The 24,959-nt window shown below is 48.0% G+C and overlaps 1 protein-coding gene across 1 annotated transcript; it reads left to right on the top strand.

Annotated features, from left to right (window-relative positions):
- The first annotated feature begins 3,933 nt into the window (after nucleotides 1-3,933).
- Nucleotides 3,934-21,126, top strand: ETV4 (ETS variant transcription factor 4). Its single transcript, XM_075722908.1, has 12 exons — nucleotides 3,934-3,974; nucleotides 4,050-4,135; nucleotides 4,272-4,319; nucleotides 9,889-9,942; nucleotides 14,139-14,265; nucleotides 14,885-15,043; nucleotides 15,440-15,684; nucleotides 18,286-18,360; nucleotides 18,460-18,528; nucleotides 18,907-19,079; nucleotides 20,143-20,244; nucleotides 20,905-21,126. The coding sequence occupies exons 1-12, from the start codon at nucleotides 3,934-3,936 to the stop codon at nucleotides 21,124-21,126; spliced, it is 1,401 nt and encodes a 466-aa protein (XP_075579023.1).
- The last annotated feature ends 3,833 nt before the right edge of the window (nucleotides 21,127-24,959 follow it).

Raw genomic sequence — 24,959 nt, 5'->3', positions numbered from 1 at the left:
TGTGCAACAAGAACACGAGGAACAGAGGAGAAGCTATCAAGCAAGTGAGCGATACAATTTGTTATTTGAAACTTCTACTAACCTTCTGCCCATCCTGAATATTCCCTGACATGAAGCCAGCAGCTTTCCCAGGAATCCAAGCCTCCTCTCTGCTCTCATGCCTTGTTCAGAAACTTTGCATACTCCAAGTTATTAACCAACAATATTTTTACTATTTCAGCTCTATAAAAACAGAAGGAAGGATTCACATAGATGACTGAGGAGAGTACAGGACACAGCAAGAGGTAGGTGGACAGGCAAACTGATTTAAAGCATGATTCATACCCCAAAGCCATTGTTGTCATCAAGGGATAAATCAGAGACTGGCCTTGCTCGTGATCAGCAGCATCAGTCTCACCTTGTGATACTTAACTCTCCGTTGGGATCAGCTGTGCCATGATAATGATGGCCCCGTCTATCCCTGCGTCTCGTACTGCTGCTTAATGGCTTCTTTGCTTTTAAGGCGACATACTACGTGCTTTTTGATTCCAGCCTAAGAGCTCATAATATAAGGGAAATGTGTCAAATAATTGGACTAAGTTGCCCAGACCGGTGGAGGAAAAATATTTTTCTGGTTTTGTGAATTTTATGCTTCTTTTCTCTTTATCACTAAGTACCGCCTGGATGCTGGAACCCAGAAGTAGCCTACTGAATCCTACCCGGGGGAGTCAGAACATTTCCTAGAGACAAAAGGAACAATATATCAGTTTATATTAATGTCAAACCCAGCTAATTGAAACTAAAAAATCTTTTCCCCAAATCTCTTGGAATAGACTCGAAACCATGAGGTACTTTAAATGATAAATCCAGCAATTTAGTACCATGTCCATTTGCTTTCTAACATTCTTAGCATTGGGATTCAAGCTTTCCAGCTTTTTACTGCCAGTAAGTTGCTTTGACAAATAAATGATGCTAAAACCTCGATCTGCTCTAGGAGTTTGGGTTTGAAGGGGAAAAAGAGCTACAATAACATAAAAGTTATAAAAACATGGCTTGATCTGGAAGCCCCAAGTTCTCAGTGGTTTTCCCTTCAGTGGGCAGTATGTCTAGCCCTAATTAATACCGTAATACCGTCCTTCTAATCAGGCTGTATGGCATTTTTTACAGGCATAAAAGCAATAAAAAGCCCGCAAAGTTTGTCCCAGATCCTGCCTCTGTCCAGCCCTTGAAAAAAAACTTTTACGTAGTTCATCTTCTGTAGAGGACTTTTACGGGTGTCAGGAAAATTTCAGGTACCCTGCATCGGTATGCACAGACATAAATGCACATACGTGTGTACACATGCATATACATTCACATTACAGAAGGGTCCCAATACAAATGGGGATGAATCGGTCTTAATTTAATTCAAATAAATAGAAAAAGTCATTGACAGCAACACATCTCAGTCATAGCAAAAAACATAGCATTACTGCCTGGTTAGTGCCAATGGTGACTTTGCTACGTCAAATGCACGCCGTCAGTCACTGTCACTCATATCGCTGCTGTGCCTGCTGCTTTTTCATTTGCACACGTGCATTTGTGAACTGTAGTGACCACTCTGACGAGGAATCATAGAATCAGAAAAGACCTTTGAGATCATCGAGTCCAACCACAAACCTAGCACTGCCAAGTCAACCCCAAACCGTATCCCTAAGCGGATAAAATTAAAATTCGTCTTTTAAATCCCTCCAGGGGTGGGGACTCCACCGCCTCTCTGGGCAGCCTGTTCCAGTGCTTGACAACCTTGTCCGTGAAGAAATTTTTCCTAATATCCAATCTAAACCTCCCCTGGCACAACTTGAGGCCATTTCCTCTCGTCCTGTCGCTGGTTACTTGGGAGAAGAGCCCAACCCCCACCTCACCGCCCCCTCCTGTCAGGCAGCTGTAGGGAGCGATGAGGTCTCCCCTCAGCCTCCTCTTCTCCAGGCTGAACACCCCCGGCTCCCTCAGCCGCTCCGCACAGGACCTGTGCTCTAGGGAGTCTCTAGTCCCTCTCCACAGTGACAGGGAAGGGAGAAGACAACCGTCTTGAGACCGAAGGCTCCTCCTACATCAGCAGTTCCATTACTGCCAGTTGGGTGGGAAATTAGAACATCATAAAGTAAACAAATATTACAGCAGAAAATCCCATCAGGTTTAGAGTTCAGAGCACGGCCATATACTGAAATCACATCTAAAGTAACAAAGGTTCCATTACCTCTTAACCAGGAAATGTAGCACTAATAACTGAGTCAAACTGCCATTTTGCTATGGTGTGTATAGGTAAAGGTGCAAAGCATGAGCATCTGCTGACATTTAGACTTTGTAAGTATAAATTGCCTAATAACAATCTAACCAGGAGAAATATTCTCTTCCAGTTCTCCCATAAAACTGGATTAAAATTAACAGCCTGAAGAGATTGTTACAAAATATATGGAGCAGAAACAAATTCAGGAAAACTGAAAATTCAGAAGATTAACTCGTATGCTTCAGTGATCTTCTCAAACCAGAGTAAGTTTAAATTCCAGTGCTGCATTTAACCCCACATCTACGGCGTTTGGGGATGTGGGATCAGTTGCTGGATGCAAACCTCCTGACAGCTGGCGCGTTTTGGTTCTGCTCCCATAGACAGGTCGGAACCACGTTTCAGTCAGGTTTCCTGGCAGAGGGGGGTCCTGGGAACACCGGAGCTGTAGCCTGCCAGCAGAAAGATCAAAATATGTATTGACTGGATACTTAAACATGTTATTCCGCATGACAGATACCCTTCTCCTAGTAAGCATATCAGTAGCTCACGCTGGTGGTGTTAGCTATAGAGAAAACATGTCAAAAATGGACAGCGTCCATTTAGCCTTAGGGATAACTTTCCCCTTTCCTTCATTTTCTCTTGAGTATCTACTTCTCTTCCAGGAGATGACGTTCAGCGAGTGATTACCTTGTTATCGCCGCGTCCCAGCTGTTACTGATACCTTTTGTAGGATAGAATCAATAAATGCTGAACGTGATCATGGAACTTTAAAGGAGACATTTGAACAGATAACAGGATGCGTGCACGTGGCGCAGCAGACAGCACCCGGTACGCACGGAAGCACGCAGGCCCCCTTTTTTGGCGTGCAAATCCCAGGACGGGATTTTTATTTTATGTTCTTGTCCCTTAACATTTGTAAGAGTGAAGCTGATTTTGATAGCCAGGGCTTTAATGGTTTTTTTTTTTAATTATTTTCACTCCAGACGCACGAGCGAGGGGTTTTTTTCCGAAGCTTCTTGAACCCTAAAGGACTTCCCCCGAAGAGACCTGAACATTGAAGGCTGTTTTTAAAAACGACTGCAAGCCTGCGTGGGAACGGGCAGGCCCGCTCGTGTGCCACGCCGGGCGGGCGGCGGGAAGCGCAGGCAGAGCCCGCCGCTGCAGCCCTGCTCAATGAACTTTTTTTTTTTTTTTTTTTTATGAATGGGAGCCCCGGCCGTGAATGAATCCCCGAGCTCTGCGATCCGATTGGCCTCCAGGGCTAAAGCACCGCCCACTTCTCGCTGGGCCAGGGCCAAAGGCGGCTGGGATTGGCGGGCGTCTCCCCGCCCACGGCTTCATTCACAAATTCAATGAAACAAAGGAGCGGCCCAGCCGAGCCGGCGGCCGGCGCGATGCGCTCATGGGCGGCCGCCCCCGGGCCCGCCACGGCCTGACCGGACCGGACCGGGCCGGGGCTGCTCCGCTCCGCTCCGCTCGGCGCTCCCCGGGCTCCGCCGCTGCGCCGGGGCCCCGCTGTCCCGGCCCGGCGCGGGGGCTCGTCCCGGCCGGGGGCCGGCGGGCTCGGTCCCGCCCCGTATCCCAAGTTTTGGGGGGGGTCGGGCGGGCTGTCCCGCCGCTCCCGGCGGGTGGCGGCAGCCCCGGCGTGAGGCTGCGCCGGTGCCCGCCGCGGGCGGCCGGGCGGGATGAAGGGGTACCCGGACCAGCAGGTGCCCCTCACCCTCCCCCCGGTGAGCGGCGGCGGCTCCGCCGGGCCGGGGGGCTCCGGGCCGGGCCCCCCCGCTGATCTGCTCCTCCCGGGCCGGGCGGCTCCGGGCGGCGGAGCCCCGACGGGCGCCGGGAAGAGACCCGGGGAGCCGGGCTCGCTGCCGGCGCGGGACTCGGGAGGTAAGGAGGGGGCGGCGGGGGGCGGCCGGGGGGGGGGCGAAGGCTCCTGGGCAGGGCCCGGGTCCTCCCCGCCGCGCCGAGCACCCCCGGCCCCTCCGCGCTCGGCTGAGCCGGCCGCCTCCCGCTTTTCCCGCAGATCTCTTCCAGGACTTGAGCCACTTCCAGGAGACGTGGCTCAGCGAAGGTAGGCTCCTTCCCCTTGCCCTGCGCCCGCTTGCTCGCCTTCCAGCCGCCCGTCCCTGGACCTGCCTGCTGCTCCCTCGCTTTGCTCCAAACGGGAAGGGTTTGGGGTTTTTTCCCCAGATTTGCCAACCTCTGCCTGGGGCGGGTGCGGGCGCCGGGCTCGCGCTGTTGTGCGGGTATTTGCTTATGAATGGAACTTGGCAGCTGGCCCGCCTGCCTGCTCACAATTTTTGTTTCAGGCTACTTGTAGCTGCTTCAATTTTATGCTAATTTGTCACTTATCTTTGTTGCTTGCCAGAACGTTGAGGGTTTTTTCTTTTTAAACAAACAATAAACTATTCTTTTAATTTGGGGAGCAAAGTGCTTCTCTCAACTTTTTTTTTTTTCCTCCTTCTTTTTTGCGATAATTCTTTGAAGGGACCTTCCTGGAATTTACACGCTGTTCAGTTTGCTGTCTAAATTGGTTTGCCTCTTAACTTCAAGGAAGAGAAAGCTTAAAATCCCAGGGAGTCCCGTTAATTCCAAGTGAAACTAGCTTTAAACAGTATGGTGAACTTGCTCCAATTCCAGTACTATAAATAATCAATTTTCTAGAAAATTCAAAACATATCCTCAAGTACAGACTCTTGATAACTATAAAAGTACTTACTATGATACAGGTACTTAACAAATATTTAACAACAATAACATAAAAATACGCATGGCATTTTGAGCAGGGTTATTTCCCCTAATTTTACCACAAGTGAAGGACAATCCTGTCAAACAGTTCTTTTTGGAAGCTTCCAAAAACGTATTTGCCAAATAAGTAAGATTATTAAGGGTAAAAAACCAAATCAAATGTTTTGTGGTCATTTCAAACTGAAGCGAAATGACACGGATCAGGCAGTATTCAGGTATTCAGGAGCAAGAGGATTGTCAGGATGCAGGAGGAATTACGCAGAGGCTGTTCCAGGACTGAAACGCTCACCTAAGTTGCATCAGAGCAGAAAAATACGTATTAGTTGCCGGTCATCTAATGTGCACACATGCTTGAGACTGGTTTCCCTTAAATCTTCCAAAAAACTTGAGCTGCCAATAGGATACGTTTGCCTTGGAACTGATTTCTGGTAGACTTTCAATTTTAGGCTTTCTCGTGTTTGATAATGTTTTTAGCTCACTAACCTGAAGAATTTGCATAGAAGCTCTCCCAGTACACTTGCCAGGAGCCGAGTGTTTGGAGAATGGGTTCACAGGTACCCTGGGGGAAGGGAAGGTCACCCGTGCTCTCGCAGCACTGGACAGAAAGAGGTCACCTGCTGTTATATCGAACTAGGAAATGATAATGCAAACCCTGTCGCATGTTTTTAGAGTATAGGCAGGTACCTTTTTTTGTACAGCTCATAGCGTCTAATCGGAGTCCAAGTGAAATCTCTGGGAAATTCAATGCATGTTTTAATATTCTGGCTTATGATTTTAGGCTGCAGGTATGGGGAACTTCTTTCTCCCATGGTGACTCCCATTTCCAGAATTTCAACAAGCAGGCTTGCCCTCTGAAGCAAACTGTCATTTGTTTTTCTGTATTCACCACTATGTCAAATTATTTTCCTGAATGGTGAAAATTTTTTTCATTAATGTCTTGTACTTGTCTATATGTTAGCATTTGTTTAAGAGATGAAGGCAACTGAAAACTTAGGAGTATCTTCCTAAACAATGTAGAAGGGAAAAGAAAAGAAAGTGAAAATATGAAATGCGTTATTTATTCTCTGCCTCTACCACATTTAGTTAAGAAATTTAGCTATTTTGTTATTTTATTTACAGTTCTTGGCGTTACTTTTGAAATAAAAGAGAAACAAACCTAAGAAGGGAGCAAACTGGAAATATAAATTCACAACAATCAGCCAGCTGTATGAAAAATGCTAACAAATTTAAACCACATATACGTGTGTGTGTGTATGTGTCAATATATATATTTGTGTGATTTTGTTCATAGGAGCATCTCTTTGTTAGCTTTTTAGAATATTTTTAATAGTGTCTTAACACCCGATTTCTCCTTTGCAGGGTAAAAGTATAATGTCTGCCTATAGATCACTCTTAAAAGAAGCAGATGCTGAAAAATCCTAGGCCCTGTTACTAAAAATCTAAAGTTTTCCTTTACACCATTTTTACCAGAATCTGTTAAATGCAGTGATGTGAAGCTGGCAGTTGGTAACTGTATGGAACTAATTTTGAGCCAAATCATTTATAAAAGTGATTTGGCTTTCAGAGAAACAAAAAAAACCTTCCTTGGAGAAAAGTAGCCCGGGTAGTCGTTACCTGTGCTGATTGCAAGCAGGAGAGCGATGCGGTTCTTCGTGCATCCGTAGGCAGAAAGCTTTGGCTATGGCGCCTCAGCCCTCGAGAGCGGCGCGGGCGGCGGCGAGGCGCCTGGTGATGCGCGCAGTCCGAGCGGCTAAAATAAGCCTGGGCTTGGGCTTTACGTGTCCGATTAGGTATCCCAGTTATTTTAAGTATAGATGCTGCTTTGGGGAGGACAGCAAAATGTCTGTCTGTATTGCGACTGTATGAAGCAGATAACGAATATAAAAATGTAAGTTTTCTTCTGGCAGCTGGCACTTGAGCCTTCTAATATAGGACGGCAGCTGCTGCAGGCACCACTGTCCAGCCGTGAGGCCACGTGCTCTCGCTCTGGCTGGGCCCTTCGCTTCGCATCTTCCCCGCGCCCGGGGGCGTTCAGTACGTACGCTCTCAGCGAGGCTGTCGGCCGTGCGACGGACGGCGGTAGCCTCAAGGCAGTAGGCTGTGAAATCCAAACTCAGCTCACACAATGCGATCCCTGTTATTCCTTCTATTGCAATGTTGCTTTTTAAAGATAATCCATAAAATGAATTTTGTAGGTTTGTGGGGTTTTTTTTCCCTGTTCTCCACCTTTTATCATTTATATTTCCAGTTTGTTGTCGTACAGGTTATTTTAAGGAAGAGTGACTGCAGTGCAAAGAGCTTGGCCAGTTCCGTTCTAATCCACTGCCTGTTGTTAAAGCAGTGTTGTTCCCTAAGGTTTATTTTTGGCTTGGCTTGTCTAGCTTGGCTTCAAGTGACTGAGATTAGCAGGCTTCCATTCCTCATGTCCCTTTGCTTTGACTACATCGCCTCTACTTTAGAGCTGCGAGAGTGCGAGCTTTTGTCCACTCCACAATACAAAAACTCGAGGTCTGCCTGTTATGTACCAGCAGCAGCAGTTCTTGCAGCAATACTTTGTGAGAGATTTTGTGAAACAACGATCTGCTGCAAGCTCTCCCTTCCCCGCAGTAAAAGGGGCGTACAAGTAATTGTTAGAGTATTAAAATATTCTAACAGGACACGTGCTATGGTTAAGGTTCTCCCCGCAGTCTCTCCCAGGGCACACCCAAAAGCTTAGCTCTTCGTCAGACCTGAATTTACCGTGTTAGTTGCTGTCTCTATGCAGGACTGCTCAGGAGGTGGACTGGGGCTGTATCTGAGCTAGGCTCTGAGGAAAAAATACCCGTGGATTAAAATACGGGCTAAATTCTGCTTAGTAATGTGTTCCTGACATCAGGATGGCGTGCCTCTCTTGCTTCCTTAATGCTTTTTCTCTCTGTGGTAGGGAAGAATGCAAAGGTGTTTGTAAATAAATACAGATGCTGCTGTCGGGGAGAAAGCCAGACTGGATCACTTGCTTTGGTGCCCTATTGCTTAAGGATGTGATTGCGGGGTGTGCTTCAACAGAACCACACGTCCCGGCTGTGCAGGCCGTCCAAGAGCACTGTTCCGTCTTGCTTATACAGCTCTGCGAGGGGCAGACAGGCACAAACCATCCTGTAGGAGGGGGCGAGCATGCACAATTATATTTACGGCTGGAAAGTCTGAATGAATTGTTTCCTCTGCGCATGTGCCAGGGCAACGTTGATTAAAGCTTTTCTTGGAAAATAAGGGAAGCAGGAGCTAGAGGAGACTATGTGTGGCTGATTTCTCTGAAATCAGAAAAGCACCAATTACACGGACACTGTTTCAACACAGGAATTTTAGTATAATAGCACTATGGACTATTGCAACATTTGATTTTGTATGTTGGAATAATCTCTCAAGGACACACCTGTGTACCTTGCTGAGTCAACCCGTAGGTGAAGAAGGACAATAAAACCTTTTTCTTCCACTGTGCCATTTCATTGTTTTATTACATATTTTGCAATATTGCAAACTTGGCCATAAAGCCCCATCGTGGTAGGTGATCCATGAATGGACTGATCGAAGCGGGAGATAAGGGGCAGGTGAGGAATTCGCATGAATGGTGCCATAAGGGTCAGCACAGCTGCCAGGCTTCACCAGATACCAGCTTCCAACCACTGCTACGCCTTTCATAGGCATCGCAGGAAGAACAGTTCTGATATTTTAATTTTAAATAAGCATTTACTCCAGGAAGTGATGAAATATAGCGTGAAGTACATAGTGAAAGACTCTTTGAGTGCCTCCATTTTGGACACTGTGGGGAACTCTATCCCTGTGGGCTTTACGTGAGACTAGACTTTGCAAAAGCTGTAAATCAGAATAACTATGAGCCCCCGAGTTATGAAGAGGCATCAGCTTAAAGTGTGCTGCTGACTTTCCAAGTCAGCAGACAAGCACAAATGAGCCGCACCAGTTTGTCTAAAGGAGGCATTAAGCCTGAAGCTTCTTAACATTGAGATGTTAATGCCATTAACTATTTCGAGATGTTAATGTCATTAACTATTTCGGGGCTTACCACATTCGGCAACACCCTGTTCCAGCGAGGTAGTCTGTTCCAAGGTAAATGAGGGCGCTGCAGATTTTCAGATACCTTTATTAGACAATCTTTGAAATAGTCAAATATCTTAGACCTCGCTGTTATTCTTGGAGTTGTACTAACAATGCTGTCCACAGGGCAGATGCCTAAAAATAAGCTTTACTGCACTGATTTGTGGGGAAAGAGCAGCTGTTTGCTGTCAGGTTCCCTATGACTACACCAGCACTTCCTCTTACATTTCCCATTTGCGAAATCCCACATATGTGCAAGGCGCTATTAACCGTTTCTCTCTCCTGCCACCGGATAATTTTATTTTTTTCTTCTGAAATGTTCTCCTTCTGCTGATTTACAAATTGAAGCCTATTCCACTAGTGCCAAGCTATCCGCTGCTTCTGCATCCTGCTGAAAAGATTGTATATGAAGGCATCGATGTTTCCTGTTCTGCCCATCACTTGGGCGTAGCCTTTCCAAATTTATCAGTTGGTAGTTGGTTTTCCTATGCTAAATGCTTAAAAATCCCTGCATGTTATGTTTCTAACGAAAACTGTCAACCCTGAGCTAATAAACGTGCCATTGTCCTTATTTCCGAGGTAAGGGAGAAAGAAACTGGCAGGCTGTTAAGGGATAAATCTGCAGGCAGAAGTGTATTCATTAATCCCAAAGGGAAACTATCCCTAGTCACTAAAGTGCATCCCAGCAGAAAGCTCAGACCTTCCCTGCACAGACTTATCTCTGCCTTACTGTTAATTATGCCATGCAAAGTGCCAAATCTAATTCTCCTCTCTCTCTCCTTCCCCCCCTCCCCTGGCAGCTCAGGTTCCAGACAGCGATGAGCAATTTGTGCCTGACTTTCATTCAGAAAACCGTAAGTAGCGTGGGGGAGATCGCACATCTCGGGGGAGAAGGGCAGGATGCACTTAAACCAAACAAATACGTAAGTGCAACACACAGACGCTGAGGCTAAAGTACTCCTTTTCTTTCTGCGTTGTTGTGACGGTGACAAAAAAACCCAGGCTAACTGTCCACATCTGGAGAATGCAAAAGTATTTCTGTGTGGTGGTAACTCCCGTGGTCCCTTACACAGAGCTGTTTCAACAGATGTGTGTTTTAGGTGGTGGTGGTGGGAGGGGTGAATAATTAGGCACCCCTGAACAGCTGAGAAAATGCATTACTGTGACAATCAAAGGTAAAATTTGTGCTATTACTCCTCCTAAAGCAAAAGAAATTGGACTGTACGTGCAATTATGGGTGCTGCGTGTTTTCAGGTGCTTTTTTGGGGTTCTGCTCGCCTGCATGGCCTCTGGCCGAGCATCTGCTGCCAGCGTGGCCTCTGTGAGATGCCGGTCCCGTCTGCTGCCGGCCGCAGCAGGAGGGCACGGCGTCGCTGAAGAGATACGCTCCTTTGCCTGCGCGCTCTGTTCTTGGGAACTGGCCGCTGGACAGCTTGCACGTGTTTGCACAGGAGTGTCAGGCTGCACCACAGCCGGCTGCTCTGAGAACTGCCTTAAGGATGTGATTGCGGGGTGTGCTTCAACAGAACCACACGTCCCAGCTGTGCAGGCCATCCAAGAGCACTGTTCCGTCTTGCTTATACAGCTCTTGCGAGGGACAGATAGGCACAAACCATCCTGTAGGATGGGGCAAGCATGCACGATTATATTTATGGTTGCAAAATCTGAATGAATTGTTTCCTCTGCGCATGTGCCAGGGCAACGTTGATTATGAGAGGAAATGGGCTTAAGCTGCGCCAGGGGAGGTTTAGGTTGGAAATTAGGAAAAATTTCTTTACGGAAAGGGTGGTCAAGAATTGGAACAGGCTGCCCAGAGAGGTGGTGGAGTCACCATCCCTGGAAGCGTTCAAAAAACGGGCAGAGGTGGCACTTGGGGACATGGTTCAGTCCAGTCTACCCTTGATTGGCTTAGAGTAGACTTGGTTGTGTAGGTTAATTGTTGGACTGGATGATCTTAAAGGTCTTTTCCAACCTAAACGATTCTATGATTCTATGATTAAAGCTTTACAGCTTTACAGGAACCTTCCACACCGTGGCCGTGCAACTCTTTCCGCTCTCCTCAGCTGGCCCTCGCAGCGTGCCACCGCTTCATTCGGAAGCTGGCGCTGGGCTAAGCCTGCATGCCTGACGTGAATGCAGACCGTTCTGAATAGTTCCGTGTTGCAAGCAGCCCCAGGAACCCGGACCCTGACTTTTGATGGGCATGTCAAGGCTACAAGAGGGTGCCTCACGGCTCCCTGGGCACATACACGTCGGGCAGCTAACTGAGGGTGGAGATGTCCATTCAAAGCTGGTGCGGTCAGCTTTGGAGCCCTTCCTATGCTGATACACCTCTCACCCAGGGCAGTTTTCCCCATGAAAACCAAACCACAGAACTTTTACTGGTTGTTCCTGCCGACCTCCTTCCCCTGGACTTGGCCCTGCAGCACAGCCAGGCTTGCGCTCTCAGTCGTATTTCTTGTTTCTTACTCTTTTTGACCCAGAACTGGGGAGAGGGCTGGTCCCACGTTTCACTCTGAATGAATGAACGAGGCAGTTGTAATGCGATAGCCGGTTCCAGCTATTAGGGTCTGGAAAGAATTGGCTACTCGTAGCATAGCTAGCTGCTTGAAACCTCAATGGAGTACAATGTGCTGGACAGAGCAATTTTTTTTTTTTTTTTTTCACCCCTGAGGCCCAGCCAATACATCAGCATTTTAAGATGGGTTCTATATATCTGTTTACTCCGTACGTTGAAAAGAGCTGCTGCAGACAGAAGGGAAATGGATGCCCCAGGCGTAGAAAGACCCTTTTCTCTCTCGACCCTTCCCCGGGCCCGGGGTGTTTGCACAGACGCAGGAGCGTCATGCTCGGGATGCTGAGTGCATCCCAGGCGCGGGGCGGGCCCGCTGGGCCAGCACGCTCACGCCTGCCGTCGGTTTGGTCGGTGCCAAGAGCTGTTTGTGAACGGGCCCCTCTGCCACGACGGGTGGCAGCCCCAGCGCTGGCCATGGGAGCCGGCTGGCCCTGAGAAGGAGCAGGAGCCAGAAACAACACGAGGCTCTGCTGTCTTATGGATTTATTTATTTATATCGATTCTGTTGAGCTGTTTGGATCCCTTTGGGTGCTGGCATGATGTGAAGAGTAAAGACAGGCTTTTCTGGTGTAGGCTAAAACCGAAGGCAGGCAAAAGGAGTTGGGTTTGGGTTTGTTTTTTTTTTCCCGTCTTGCTGAGAAAATTAATTTTGGGGAGGGATGTTGGCAATAGAAAGTGGCGTTACTATCATGTGCTAAGAGAAGCAGCAGCAGCCCTTTCTCCAGCCCTTTTGATAGCTGCCTGCTGCAGCTCCTCCGAAGGCACAGTTAGTCCTTTATGTGAGGGAGAACTGGCTTGAGGATGGCCGGTGCACACACAGCTCAGGTCAGTCCTGAAATAAACTCAGCAAAAATCTGAGGTATTAACAGATCGGGATGTTACTTTCCATCCTTAAAACTGCAGTCAGAGCTCTGAACATCCCAGGCTTTGTAAGCAGCATCGTGTCAGCTTGAAGAGGTGGGAGTAAGCTGGCTGGAGCTAGCCTTATTAAAAGTTGACAGTTTTGATTTGGGGGGCAGATCTTTCCCTTGTTTGAAAAACAAGCCTAGCCCTACGTACCTTTCTGGGGTTACTTTTCTTTCCTTCCTAAGTGTCAGTGACCTCCTCGCAGCAGCAGCAGCAGAGCCCAGAGGCAAAGGTGGAAGATGCTTACCGTGTCCTTCAGCCAGGATAAGCTTTTCTGAGGAATTAGTCAAGGAAGTTTTGCTCCCTGATGGATTTAATTAAGCGTAAGAAGTAATGATACCCACATCCTACTTCCTGGTGCTGTAAACTGCAACCCACGTTTGTTATTCATGAAATTCTAACCAGCCCAGAAATATCCCTCCTCGGCTGCATCAGGCCATGACCACAGACCAGTGCTCTGAAAATGAAAAGGAACCTTTTTACTTTTTTCCTGGACCATCGCTGGTTTTTTGGATGAGCAAAGCAGTTGCAAGATTCAGGGATGTTGGACTGTCAGCGTAGAAGAGATTCAACGGAGGGGAACCTGCATTTGGAAATGACGGGGTAGCTGCCGAGTGCCATCGTGGCAGCCTGCCGCCCAGGAATCACAGTATCCTGTAGAAGGGCCTGGCCTTTTTCCTGAGCGCTGAAGTATAAACCTGATACAATTGATGAAATTAGATGCTTCAAAGGGAGGCTACTGAGAAGACTGCAAGCTGCTCTTTGAACTTTGAGGTGTATTATAGTGAAAGCAAGGACTTGGAAGGCAGACTTCTGTTTTGTACTGTGCTTTAACACTGATGCAGTTCCTTTGGAAAAGGGATTTTAGCTATCAAAATTGGTTGGGTACTTCTGAAAACACTACTTGCATAAGGTGTCTGTGAGCACGTTAGCCTGGTGACAGCCTGTAATAGTATGCAATACATATAATAGTACTTTCCTACAGAAAACCTTCAGCTTTTGTAGCTATGTCTACAAAAAAACCTTACATTTATTGTCCTACAGTTCAAATGATACTATCAGAAAACCTACAATGTGTCATCATATTAGTGCGTTATAATTTAATGCAGTGCTACGCGGTAATGCTACTCATAAGACGTGCTTACCAGGTATGTCAATGAAAGAGCATTTTGCATGAAGCAAACCAAAACTTTGTGTTGAAAAATAGAGTATGTCCATGCTACCCCTTATGATATAACAGAAAACATCTGTCCCAGCCATGAGCAGCTTAGGAAATACCCACTCTAAATCTAAAGCACTTTTCAAAGTGCTCTGGATTATCACAGAACATGTTAACGCTACCTTAGATTTGCTCTTTTAAGGCTGATGTATCATACAAACCTTACTAAAGCAAGGGCACAGCTCAGGAAAGTCCAGTGAACAGTGGTGCGTATCGGTATTTTGTTTCTCTCGGAGCCAGCTGAACAAGGACAAGGTGGTGGCATCTCAACTGACTTGTTACTGGCTGATAAAAATACCTCTCCATAAACAAGAAAAGTGTCAACTCGATCTTTCATTTCTCTCCCACAGTAGCTTTTCACAGTCCTCCTGCTAAGATTAAAAAGGAGCCGCAGAGTCCCTCCTCGGACCCCACGCTGTCCTGCAACCACAAGCAGCCATTCCAGTACCACAATGGCGAGCAGTGCCTTTACGCCAGGTAACACAGCTTACACGGGGGAGGGACGGGAGCTGTCATGAAGTCAAGTGCTACTGCATTATCTAATAATCAAGCGTTACGACAACAATCCGGTCTGTCTGCTGGGTAAGGGCAGTGCACGCGTGCTGCAAGCCAAATTAACCAGTGGGTCAGCTCACGGCAGCCTGCTCAGGTCGCCATTTATTGCTCTGGATAGCTCGGACCAGCGTAGAGTAGATCTGGGCTTGCCTCTTTTTTTCTTCTCCCCAGCGCTGCTCCTCAGCTGTCCTGATGCTGAGAGCAGTCTTGACATCTGCCACGTGCCTCTCTCCCCATTGCTTGCCAAAATCTGTCCCGCAAGGAGCTCCCTGACCCCACTGCCCGCAGTCCCAGCTATTTGCCTGAGCTATAGTACGGCTTCTTCAGTACAGACACCTCCTGCAGCTTTCTGCTTCAAGGGTTATTGCTGTTGTGCGTGGGGGCAACCAGTAAGCAGAAAGAAAGGAGTTTATGCTGGGAGTTTTCTGGCCGAGGTGGCTGCAGAGAGGGACAGCGTGTCTGCCTGTGACGCGTTCTCCCCAGGTGCTGCCACAGCTCCTCGGAGAACTGTAATGCTCCAATGTCTGTTTGACTGTCCCAGTGCCTATGATCAACCCAGACAAGTTGGAACCAAGTCCCCCAGCCCAGGAACCCCGAAACAGTCACCGCTCCAACAGTTCCCTAGACAGGACAGGAGCTTCCTGAGCCCTGCGGGGCCACCCTACCCCACATCCAGCTGTGGATACCTCAACGAAAACAGGTGAGTTACTGCCAGGAGGAGGCAGCCACTGGCCAGAAGGATTGCCCTCCTCGGTGACTCAGGGAGGAGGGGCTGCGGCATCCAGATTAAAGCACTCGGCTTCCAGCAATGACAGGATTCCCCCCGTCCAAAGTACCTGGCACCCACCACTGCTGCCTAGGGTTTGAAGAAGTCTATGACCTTAAGCCCGTCAGATTCTGTGAGTGATGGGCTGTGTAGCCGCCCTTGGAAACATCTTTCATTGGGACTTTCCTTGCCCCAGCTATGCGTGCAGCTCCTACAGCCCTAGTAACAGGCTGAGGCCGAGGAATTTTCTGTCCCTCAATCAGCCCTGCACCAGGGCTGAGATCGGAGGGCCAAGAAAGCAGCCACCCCATGTTCTCCCCCCTCTTCTAGCTCTGCGTACCAGCCACCTGTGGAGATGTGCCGTTCCTTCCCCTCCTCCCAGGGCATGGCCCAGGAAGACCCCATTGCCTACCAGCGCCAGATGTCCGAGCCCTGCCTCCAGTACCCTCATCAGGGCTTCAAACAGGAGTACCACGACCCGCGGTACGAGCAAGCGAGCCGGGCGGGCAGCAGCCACCAGTACCCAGCAGCTGTGGTGATCAAGCAGGAGCAGGTGGACTACGTGTATGACTCGGGTAGGCAGAACCAGCTCTTTCTGACTGCATAAACCAGGCACCGGTGGAGGTGAGCAACCTGCGTCACCATCCATCACAGGTGGTCTTTGGGCTTTGAAACAGTACTACTTCATCTTCAGGAGCATGTGTGGTCTGGGAAACTGGCTGTGTAGCAGGAAATGCAAACAGTTCTGCCTGTTTGCTGCATCCAAGAGAAGGCTGCGACATTCACTTTCTGTACCATGTTCTGAGAAGGACTTTCTGGTAGGTAGAGGAAAGCTTTAACAAGTTTTAGGAACTAGAAGGTGATGTTAAACCCATTCAAACTAGATTAGAGACATGCATTTTTTTTTTTCCCCAGGGAATAAGTAGCCATTGGGGAGACTCTCAAAATTCATAATTAGCCCACTCACCATCAGAAATGGAGAAAAGGGAGTTCCCAGTTTCACAGGGAGTTTTTGTCTTCAGAGGGATGTGTGAGCTGAAAGGGAGAGAAGTGAGGTCAGCTTTTAAGAAATTATACTGAAAACATTCTGTAAATGGCTGCAGAAAGGAAGGAATCAAATATCTTGGACCTTGTGCAGAAAACCTGTCTCAGATCCCTGCAGCAGGAGGGGACCTTCAAGCCCTGGCAGAGGAAAGCTGCTCTGGGTGCAGGGATTGCACTGCACAACCCTGAGCTGCAGCTCACGACACGGTCTGGCCCTGTGCCTTTTCCCTGACTGGAGGCAGAAGAACTGAATTCACAAAATGGAGGCAAAGATGCAGGTCCCCCAGCCCAGCTGGTGGGTGTCAGCTTTCCCTGCTGAGGTCTCTCACCGGCAGCTGACACCCACGGGAAAATCGCTGCAGCAGGTCACGGAGAGAGCTGATGCCCCATTCTGGAGCTTACCATGGAAAATAAACCAGCTTTCTTCTGACAAACAGACCTGAAAGTCTGAAATTAAAACAGTCGAAAGAGACTTGGGTGGCTAACAATAAACTGGCCGATTCCGAGGACAGGCATAAGCGCAGACAGGGGCTGGGCTGACTTGGCTAAGTGCAAGAGAGCTGCTCCGTGTCTCTTGCAGTGTCAACCTCCACCTGCCACTTCCCCATGGAACAGGGCACGCAGAGCAGATAGCAGAGATTTCAGAGGATCACAGGGGAAAAAAGTTTATAATTCCAAAAATAGCTCTCTAGATACCAGATCAGTCAGGTAATCCTCTTATTGTCCCACAAGGGATAAATCTTATTTTTTCAGCAGACCTGTCTAAAGACTTGCTACCCTGCCATCACAATACCCTCTTCTAGAGGGAATGGTGTTTCTGGTTTCCTGGTATTTTAATGGACATTTTGAATTGTTTCCTTTAGCAGACATAAATACATAAACAAAAAGCTCCTGTGAGGGTACAGAATCCACCCCTGTGGCTATGCTGACATTACACTTTCACTGGGTCCTTCTGTCCAGACAGGCGAAGACAATGTGCAAACCCAGAAGAATGCTTTTTGTGAGAGTAGTTTACGATTGTAATAATACGCGGTCTGTCAGCTGAAGAGTACCCTTCTGCCCTTAGCATCAGCAAAATGTCTGCTGAAAGGAATTGCTATACACAGGAGTATGAGGGAAACGTAAGGTAAATCTTTCCAAAGCTCCCAGTTACAACTTCCATTTCAGCTGTGGATGGAAAATAGGTTTAGTTCAGAAAATGCAGGATTCAGAAAACACAGGATATGGAAGATATAAATTGCAGTGCCCAGGCAACAATATGTGCTGCTCAGAGATCTTGAAAAGGCTTTCTGCTTGTTTTCAAACTCGGGCTATTTTTTCCTTTATGTTTTCTCGACTGTTTGTGAGAATGCCCTATCATGATGTGAAAAAGCCAGGGAGACTTAAGACATCTGAAATGACATTTGTGAGACACTGCCTGTAGTAAACTTCAGCTGCTGCTGCTCTCCATTAACATCTTCATAGTACCCCTGGAAAAATGTAATGCCTTCTCACCTGTGAAAACAGTAGCAGATTGCAGAGTTATTTTAAACTAAGATGAGAGGAAACGGCCTCAAGTTGCACCAGGAGAGGTTTAGATTGGATATTAAGAAAAATGTCTTCATGGAGAGAGTGGTCAAGCATTGGAACAGGCTGCCCAAGGAAGTGGTTGAGTCCCCGTCCCTGGAGGTATTTAAAAGACGTGAAGAGGTGGCACTTAGGGACATGGTTTAGTGGTGGACTTGGCAGCTAGGTTAGTGGTTGGACTTGATGATCTTAAAGGTCTTTTCCAACCTAAACAATTCTATGATTCTAAGATGAAGGGGAGGTGTCATACAAATTTAGCCTAATGTCCAAGATTTTGTATTGAGTGGCGTATAGGTGACTGACTGGCTATCCTGGCCACTCTGAAGGAAGTCATGTGATAGTACCACAAACATTTACTAGTGTAATTCATGATTGGAAGCATGATGAAGACGAAGTTGTGGCGGGATGGCTGAGACATCAAAAGTTATCAGTCTGCCACTAACCCTTTAGGAGGGCCTTCAGAGGACATTGGTTAGACAGCTGCATTTACCTGTCCACCTCTGGAGAGCAAGATCATTCTGCCTCTTGTGCTTTTTAATTAAATGAGTTTGTTAATTGTTCTGCAGATGTTCCTGGCTGTCCTTCCATGTACATAAATGTTGAGAGTTATCCAAGCCATTCAAATACAGAAGATACGTTAGGTAAGAAACTCAGTGACTGTTGTCTTTTCCCTGCATTGCATTGCCCTCTAGTACCACCCTGCCTTTGTCCATCACTGCCTGTGTTGCTTTCTCTTTCAGGCTGCAGCTATGACAAGCAGATGAGGTCCTTCACTGATGATGTCTGTGTTGTTCCAGAAAAATTTGAAGGTCAGAGAAAGATTGGCTTCCAGTTTGGGTGTAAGATAGGGTTATCCAGCAACTTTGCTAGCCACTTGACCACTATCTACATAGTTTGTTACACTGTGTTCTTGCAGGTGTTAGCTGTGGTTCCTACCTGGCTTTTTGGTATCCCATTTCTTGAGCTTTTTTAGCAGCAAATGGGCCTTCTAGCACAAGTAGCTTAATTGAGAGTTTCATCAGAGCTCCTCTTGGAAGAGCTGCTGGTGAATTGGCTGCTCTGTTTTATGTGAACTGAAATATTCCAGGGAAACATTTGTGAAATGTGCTTTTTTTTGGTGTGTCCCCCCCCCCCCCCAACTGTTTTTGCATTGTTACCCTTAGAAACACCTTATTTGTTCTTCTCAGCAGGAGACATCAAGCAGGAAGCCGGAGGGTACCGGGAAGGACCTCCATACCAGAGACGGGGATCTCTCCAGCTCTGGCAATTTCTTGTGGCTTTATTGGACGATCCGACCAACTCCCACTTCATTGCCTGGACTGGTAGAGGGATGGAGTTCAAGCTCATTGAGCCAGAAGAGGTGAAACCATTTAGCTTCTCTACAGGCTCGGGGCAAGCAGCCACTGTTTCTGAGGCTGCAAATTCCCAAGAGGCTTTTGCTCTGCCCTGTGAAGGCTCCTGCCTGCCAGTGGTACTCGCTAGACCCTGCAGCAAGTCAAGGTTTTTAGAAGAGGTCAAAATACTTGGGTGACACAAATATCAGGTTTAAGAAAGGCTGCTGGTAAGTTTGGAGTCTCAGCAATGCCGTGAGTCAAATTACCCACTGCGTCCACTTCCCTAGACACTTCACTCAAGCTTGCAGTGACTTGTGCTGCCTTATCACGCTCCACACTTGAGGCTGACATTGAGGTTTGGAGTTTTGAACCCTACTGGTCACAGAAGTTTTCATACAAATCTGGAAGAAACTATGTCCTAGTCTAAATATATCAAAATGACATTAGCTAAGGTGTAATTTCTAATGCTGCCAGGTTCCAAAAAACCCAGTGATACCTGACAATATCTGGGAGATGTGTCTGTAATATCTGTTCATATCTTGCTCCAATTAGAGCTGCGTTTAGCACTGTTCTTGCTACCTATCAACCTTTACAGGCACTTTTAGTGCAGATGAGTTGTTTTGGTGGGCTCACATATGCCTACAACAGATTTCTGAGTCTCACGGACAAAGCTGAAAATCACGTAGTAGGAGGAAGAAAGGCACGTGGGTCTTCCAATGGAGGTGTTCCCCTGTACTTGGGCTCCTGGTAAACATGTAATCCTTGAAGATAAAAGTGTAGCATAGGATGAAGCAGTCCTTTAGCATCCTCAAGCTTTCAGAGTACTGGAGAGTGAGACGTGGTGACAGCAAATGAGCTCTGTAGCGGCAAGGAGAATGCCTCTCTGTGATATACGGTGCTTCAGTTTGAGTTCTACTCTTCTTGTTGAAAAGCTGCTAAATAATTATTGTTTGAGTCTGTTATTTAAGTGTTGTAAATGTTTCTATGTGCTGTGGTACCGTTCCTCAAAAGAGAATCAGCTGGATAATGTTCTTTTGCCCTTGGGTTGGGTTCACAGACATTCACACGCTTTGATGCTTTATTCTACAGGTAGCCAGGCTGTGGGGTATCCAAAAGAACCGTCCAGCCATGAACTACGACAAGCTGAGCCGATCCCTTCGCTACTATTATGAGAAAGGCATCATGCAGAAGGTCAGTTTGCAAAGCAGATGGGTCTTGTGCCTTTAGTGATGTTTGTCAGAGACAGGAATTCTTACAGGTACGGAATGTACTTGAGCTAGCCAGGCACCCTGAGCTTGCTTTCCCCATAATTTCTCTTTGCAGCAGTTAAATGAGGAAGGTAGAAAGGAGCTGAATCTAGGCAACATATGGGAAGCAAAACAAAGGGGAATCATGATTTCTTTCTTTTTCTGTAAATGTCTGCAGTCAGGATAGTGGGGGTTTATGGGGCTGCAAGGACATATAACCAGTCTGGACTTGCTGTTGGTGAGAGAAAGGCTGCCTGGGGGTTGGTCCTACGTGGTAGGGATGGTCTCTTCCAGATCCAGGGCACCAGAGAGGATAACTGGGAGTGTAATTATGCCACAGTACAGACAGGTCAGGAACTGTTGATGCTGTTGCTACCTGGACAAAGAGTCGGCTGGCAGCATCCCATTTCCCAGGAGCTGTTCCAGGGATGACCAGAGCAGCAGGGAAGCAGGAGGACAGCACAAGGAGAAGTTTACAACTCTGATGTGTCTCAGGGCAAGGGACCAGAGCAGCCAGATGGTTTTGCAAGCCGCCTCCGCCGCTGAGGAGCATTGCCTAGTGCTGCCTGTGTGCCTGCAGCTTCGTCTCCTATCTTCCCCGCAGGTAGCTGGAGAGCGCTACGTGTACAAGTTTGTGTGCGAGCCTGAAGCCTTGTTCTCTCTGGCCTTCCCTGACAATCAGCGGCCAACGCTGAAGGCAGAGTTTGACCGGCAGATCAGTGAGGAGGACACAGTGCCTCTCTCTCACCTGGATGAGAATGCCGCTTATCTGCCGGACCTTGGGAGCCTCCCTCCGCAGCTTTACGGCAAAGGCTACACGTACTAGCATTGCTGGGAGCACACTGTGCCACCCTCGCTTGTGTATATAAGGAGATGTCTGGTTAGTACTCAATCACTATAAGCATTTTTCCAGGCCAGCCTAGAGTGGCACTAAACTATGAATACCTGCTTGGGTCAGGAAAAGTGTTCAGGTACACATGTGGATAATCACCTGACAGTTGACAGGGCTCTTGTGTGCTTGTGATAAGACCCTCATATTTGTCAGGATGGGACTCGTTCTCAGCAATGCAGACATCTTCCAAGCAGCGGAGCTGCAGCAGTGCTGCAGCTTCAGCAGCGCATCGGGTAATTGCTGCCTCCAGCCGGAACAAACGAGCCTGTGGCAGTCCCTCTCTTTGGCGAGGGAGGAGATGCTGTCCTACTGGGCTTTTTTTCAGATATGAGGATGCTACAATGCTGCTGCCGACTCCATTCCTCCAGTACACGTACTGAACCTCTGTAGAGCCTGCCCTCTGACCCACACAGACCCACCGCTGCAAGGCCAGTCTCGCCTTCTTCCCAGGATGGCTGCAACACAGTGGTCACAGATCGTATGCCTCCGCTGTGAACTGCTTTGTGGGAACGGGGAATGCTTGTTGTCTTGTATGTGCATGCTCCTGCCTCATCCCCTCCTTGCTCATAAACACTTCATGCCAGGGCTATCTGGTATTTAGGCACTCTGTCTGAGCAGGGTAGCTGGAGGCACTGGCCAGGATGAGAGCAGTCCTGGAGTACACGGCACTACATACGATTTAGGGGAGCTGCAGAGCTGCCTGACTGCATTGCTCTGCGGCACAGGCCAAAGCCAATGTCACCTTCAGGTAGAGGGATTGCAGGAATCAGCAAGGCCTGAGCCCCCAGTTCATTGTAGTGTTGTGGCTTTTCCAAACTGAACAACTTCAACAAACATTCTCAGGATCTTTGAAGACCTGTCAGACTCTTGAGTGTGCCCATCCTGGGCTTGGCTAGAAAATCATCTGAGGCAAGAAAAGAACCTGGTGGAGGTGTGTTAAGAAAAATGCTTTACAAAGTAACCTAAACCATGCATAGTTCTTAATATCTGAATTTAGACCTAACCTCCACAGATGTTTGCATGTTTGAGGGAAAGCCTGGTGTGTTGGAAAGGCAGCTATCTCTGCAGCCCAGGGCAGCACATGCAGCTGGGCTGGATTTGACTGGTTTTCCACAATAATGAAAATTTATAACAGGCACCTCCTCCTCATTGAGAGGTGCCTCACTTTTTAATTAGCAGCTCCAACCATGTGCCCAGTTAGACAAGGAGCAGTACAGCGTACCCATACAGAAAAAGCCTGTTTCCTACTGCTTCAGATGGCTGTTGAGCATCGCCAATGCTGCCAGCATGGTAGCCTGTAGAGGAAATTCTGTATGTTGACCGAAAGCCTGATTTCCCCCATGACTCTCCCCTGCATGGCTAATGCCAACCCTCCCAGCCTTGCCCCTGGGCACGAGGGCCAGGAAAGGCAGCTCTCCCTGCCTGAGGTGAGGCTAGATGCTCGGAGCAGCCTGTTCTGCTGCTGCCTTTGTGTGCCCTGTGCGCTCCAGAGCCTTGGTGTTCTGGCAGCTCCTGGCCCTCCTGCCTTGCCCTGCTCCCACCTGGCAAGCACACGTCCTCCCGTGTCCCAGAAGTGAGGGTTGAAGGGGAACCCTTCCATTGGTATAAGCTGCCTTTACTATTTATGAGTGTAAAAAATATTATAATTAATAAATTGGTCTATGTCTTTGGCCAGTGCACCTTCATTCAGCCCCTGGCTTAGTCCTCCCTTACCTTCTGAGCTTGCTTCGCCATTCTCCTTGGCACCAGCTTGCAGCTTTGGGTTGCTGATCCAGAGAGTTCGGGGACGCGTGTTTACTTCTGAATCTTGCTGGAGTTCAAGAAATGAACGCTTCACTCCCTTGGCATCCTCACAACCAGGACTGAAAGGTCACAGTGAAATACGTAACCTCTGGCTGCACGTGGTGTCAGGGGAACCGTTCTCCGCAGCGGCAGAGAACATCGCCCACGCTCCCACAGACAGTACGCTGGCCACTAAGACAAGCTGCATGGTTCCAATTAGCTTTTCCCTGAACTTCATCTCTTGAGCAGTGGCACTTGCAGGTTGCTTGCTAGGGAAGTGAGCGTGTTCCCACCTGCTGAGCTGGTAGCGTCATCAGGGCAGCGCAGGGCACGCCAGCAGCTGGCACCCGGCCCCATGCGGCAGAGCCGAGAGCCCTGCCAGGGCAGAGCCACCCACGCCGGCCCCGGCGAAGGCTACAGCAAGGACAGGGGTTGCCCTGAAGCAGAGGAGCCCTTTCACACTGCACCTTCCTCGAGAGAGTCAGGTACCTCCTGAGGGAAGTATTTATGCCTTCTGGAGGCAAAATGTAGGTGCGGGCTGTACCCTGCTGCAACACCGTGTTTCTTATGAATGAGCCTAGTAGCTTGCTTTTATTCAATATCTCAGTCTGCAGGATTCCCAAGGAATTTGCATTTATCCAGTGTTCTTTGGGCTACCCTCTGCCCAGCCAATCTTCCTTCCAGAAAGGGAATTCAGGGAGCCAGTTCACATTTGGATGAAATTTTACCTCCATGTTTCACTCAGGTTTGTCAAGTCAGTGCAGCAGATCAATAGCTGCAGAGCAGTTCTGGGAATGAGCAAGATCAGGTTCTCATAATTGAGGGGCAGTGACCTCCAAAGGGCAGAGATTTATAATAACCAGATCAGAGAGTTGGGAGTCAATCAATACACTCTGTGTTCCCAGTTCAGCAAGACAGAGGGGCAGCTGGTTCGGGAAAGCTGTTGGAGGTAAGAGGCAAGTGCCATAAATCTCTCATGCTGGTCCTGAACGTGCCAGCCCCATCCCACCACGCAGAAGATGTTTCAGCTTTGCTATCCAGTCACTCACGTTCCTGTTCATACAGCGAAGTTGCAACAACTTGATGCTTGAGCGGGGAGAAGTGCACGTTGCTGCGTGACGGCAGAGACAGCTGGTGTAACACACCCTTAAGTCACTATCCCTTCACCATAGAAATTCACAGCTGAGCTTTGCTCTACATTAGGCGGGTAAGACAGACATCATTTTTCTTCACAGAAAACCCTCTAAAGACACAGTTCTGCTCATGACAAACATTCTGACATCTGGATGCAAATATACCTAACATTCTCACACTTTTTCACTATTGTTTACTCATTATATTCAAGATTTATTCTAGCGGCTTATTCCTCAGGATGTGATGATGCTTTGGGACCAGCCAGAAATAAATTCTCAGCAGTTATTTCTTCCTAATATAATTTTTTTGAGAATTTTTTTTTTCCACGTGGTTGCTATTTTTGCAATGGCTTTGCTGTTACTCTTGGTACATCAACAATACAAAGCCCAGCAGGAAGAACCATAAATCTACTACCCAGAACATGATGCAAAGTTCCTTTCTGGTTATAGTAAATAATTAACATGTAACATTACAGCATGTCCCAGATGTACCCTTAGAGCGTACTGTCTCGGGCAAAGGAATTACCCCTGGTATTAACGGGTTGCCAAGCAGAGCTGAACTATCTGATGCAATTTGCTGCGACTAACCCAGGAAATATTTCTATCACCAGATTCCATACCCTGAAATAAGTGTGAATAGTGATAATGTAGAATGAGGGCAGCAGCAAATCTCACTTCACGGGTTGAGCACTGAACAGGAAGGCAAGAGAATTATTAGCAAGTGCATTATTCATCTCTTTCAGGCTGTATACAACACGGATGGCTGATGTCATCTGGCTAGGCAAAGCCTCCACAACGGGCCTAGGGCCCGCAGGCAGCTCAGAAGGGTGATGCATCATTCCCAGCAGTGCC

This window comes from Pelecanus crispus, chromosome 18 (assembly GCF_030463565.1).
Source record: "Pelecanus crispus isolate bPelCri1 chromosome 18, bPelCri1.pri, whole genome shotgun sequence".
NCBI lineage: Eukaryota > Metazoa > Chordata > Aves > Pelecaniformes > Pelecanidae > Pelecanus > Pelecanus crispus.
Note: the sequence above shows the minus strand (reverse complement) of the source record. Positions and strands in the feature narration are given on the sequence as shown.

What these genes read in the sequence shown, in the direction of transcription:
- ETV4 (XM_075722908.1), top strand. Translation starts at nt 3,934, where the DNA reads ATGAAGGGGTACCCGGACCAGCAGGTGCCCCTCACCCTCCC. An exon ending in GAGCAGTGCCTTTACGCCAG is followed by an intron (nt 14,266 to 14,884) that starts GTAACACAGCTT and finishes TGACTGTCCCAG; the next exon opens with TGCCTATGATCAACCCAGAC. An exon ending in AGCTCATTGAGCCAGAAGAG is followed by an intron (nt 19,080 to 20,142) that starts GTGAAACCATTT and finishes TTTATTCTACAG; the next exon opens with GTAGCCAGGCTGTGGGGTAT.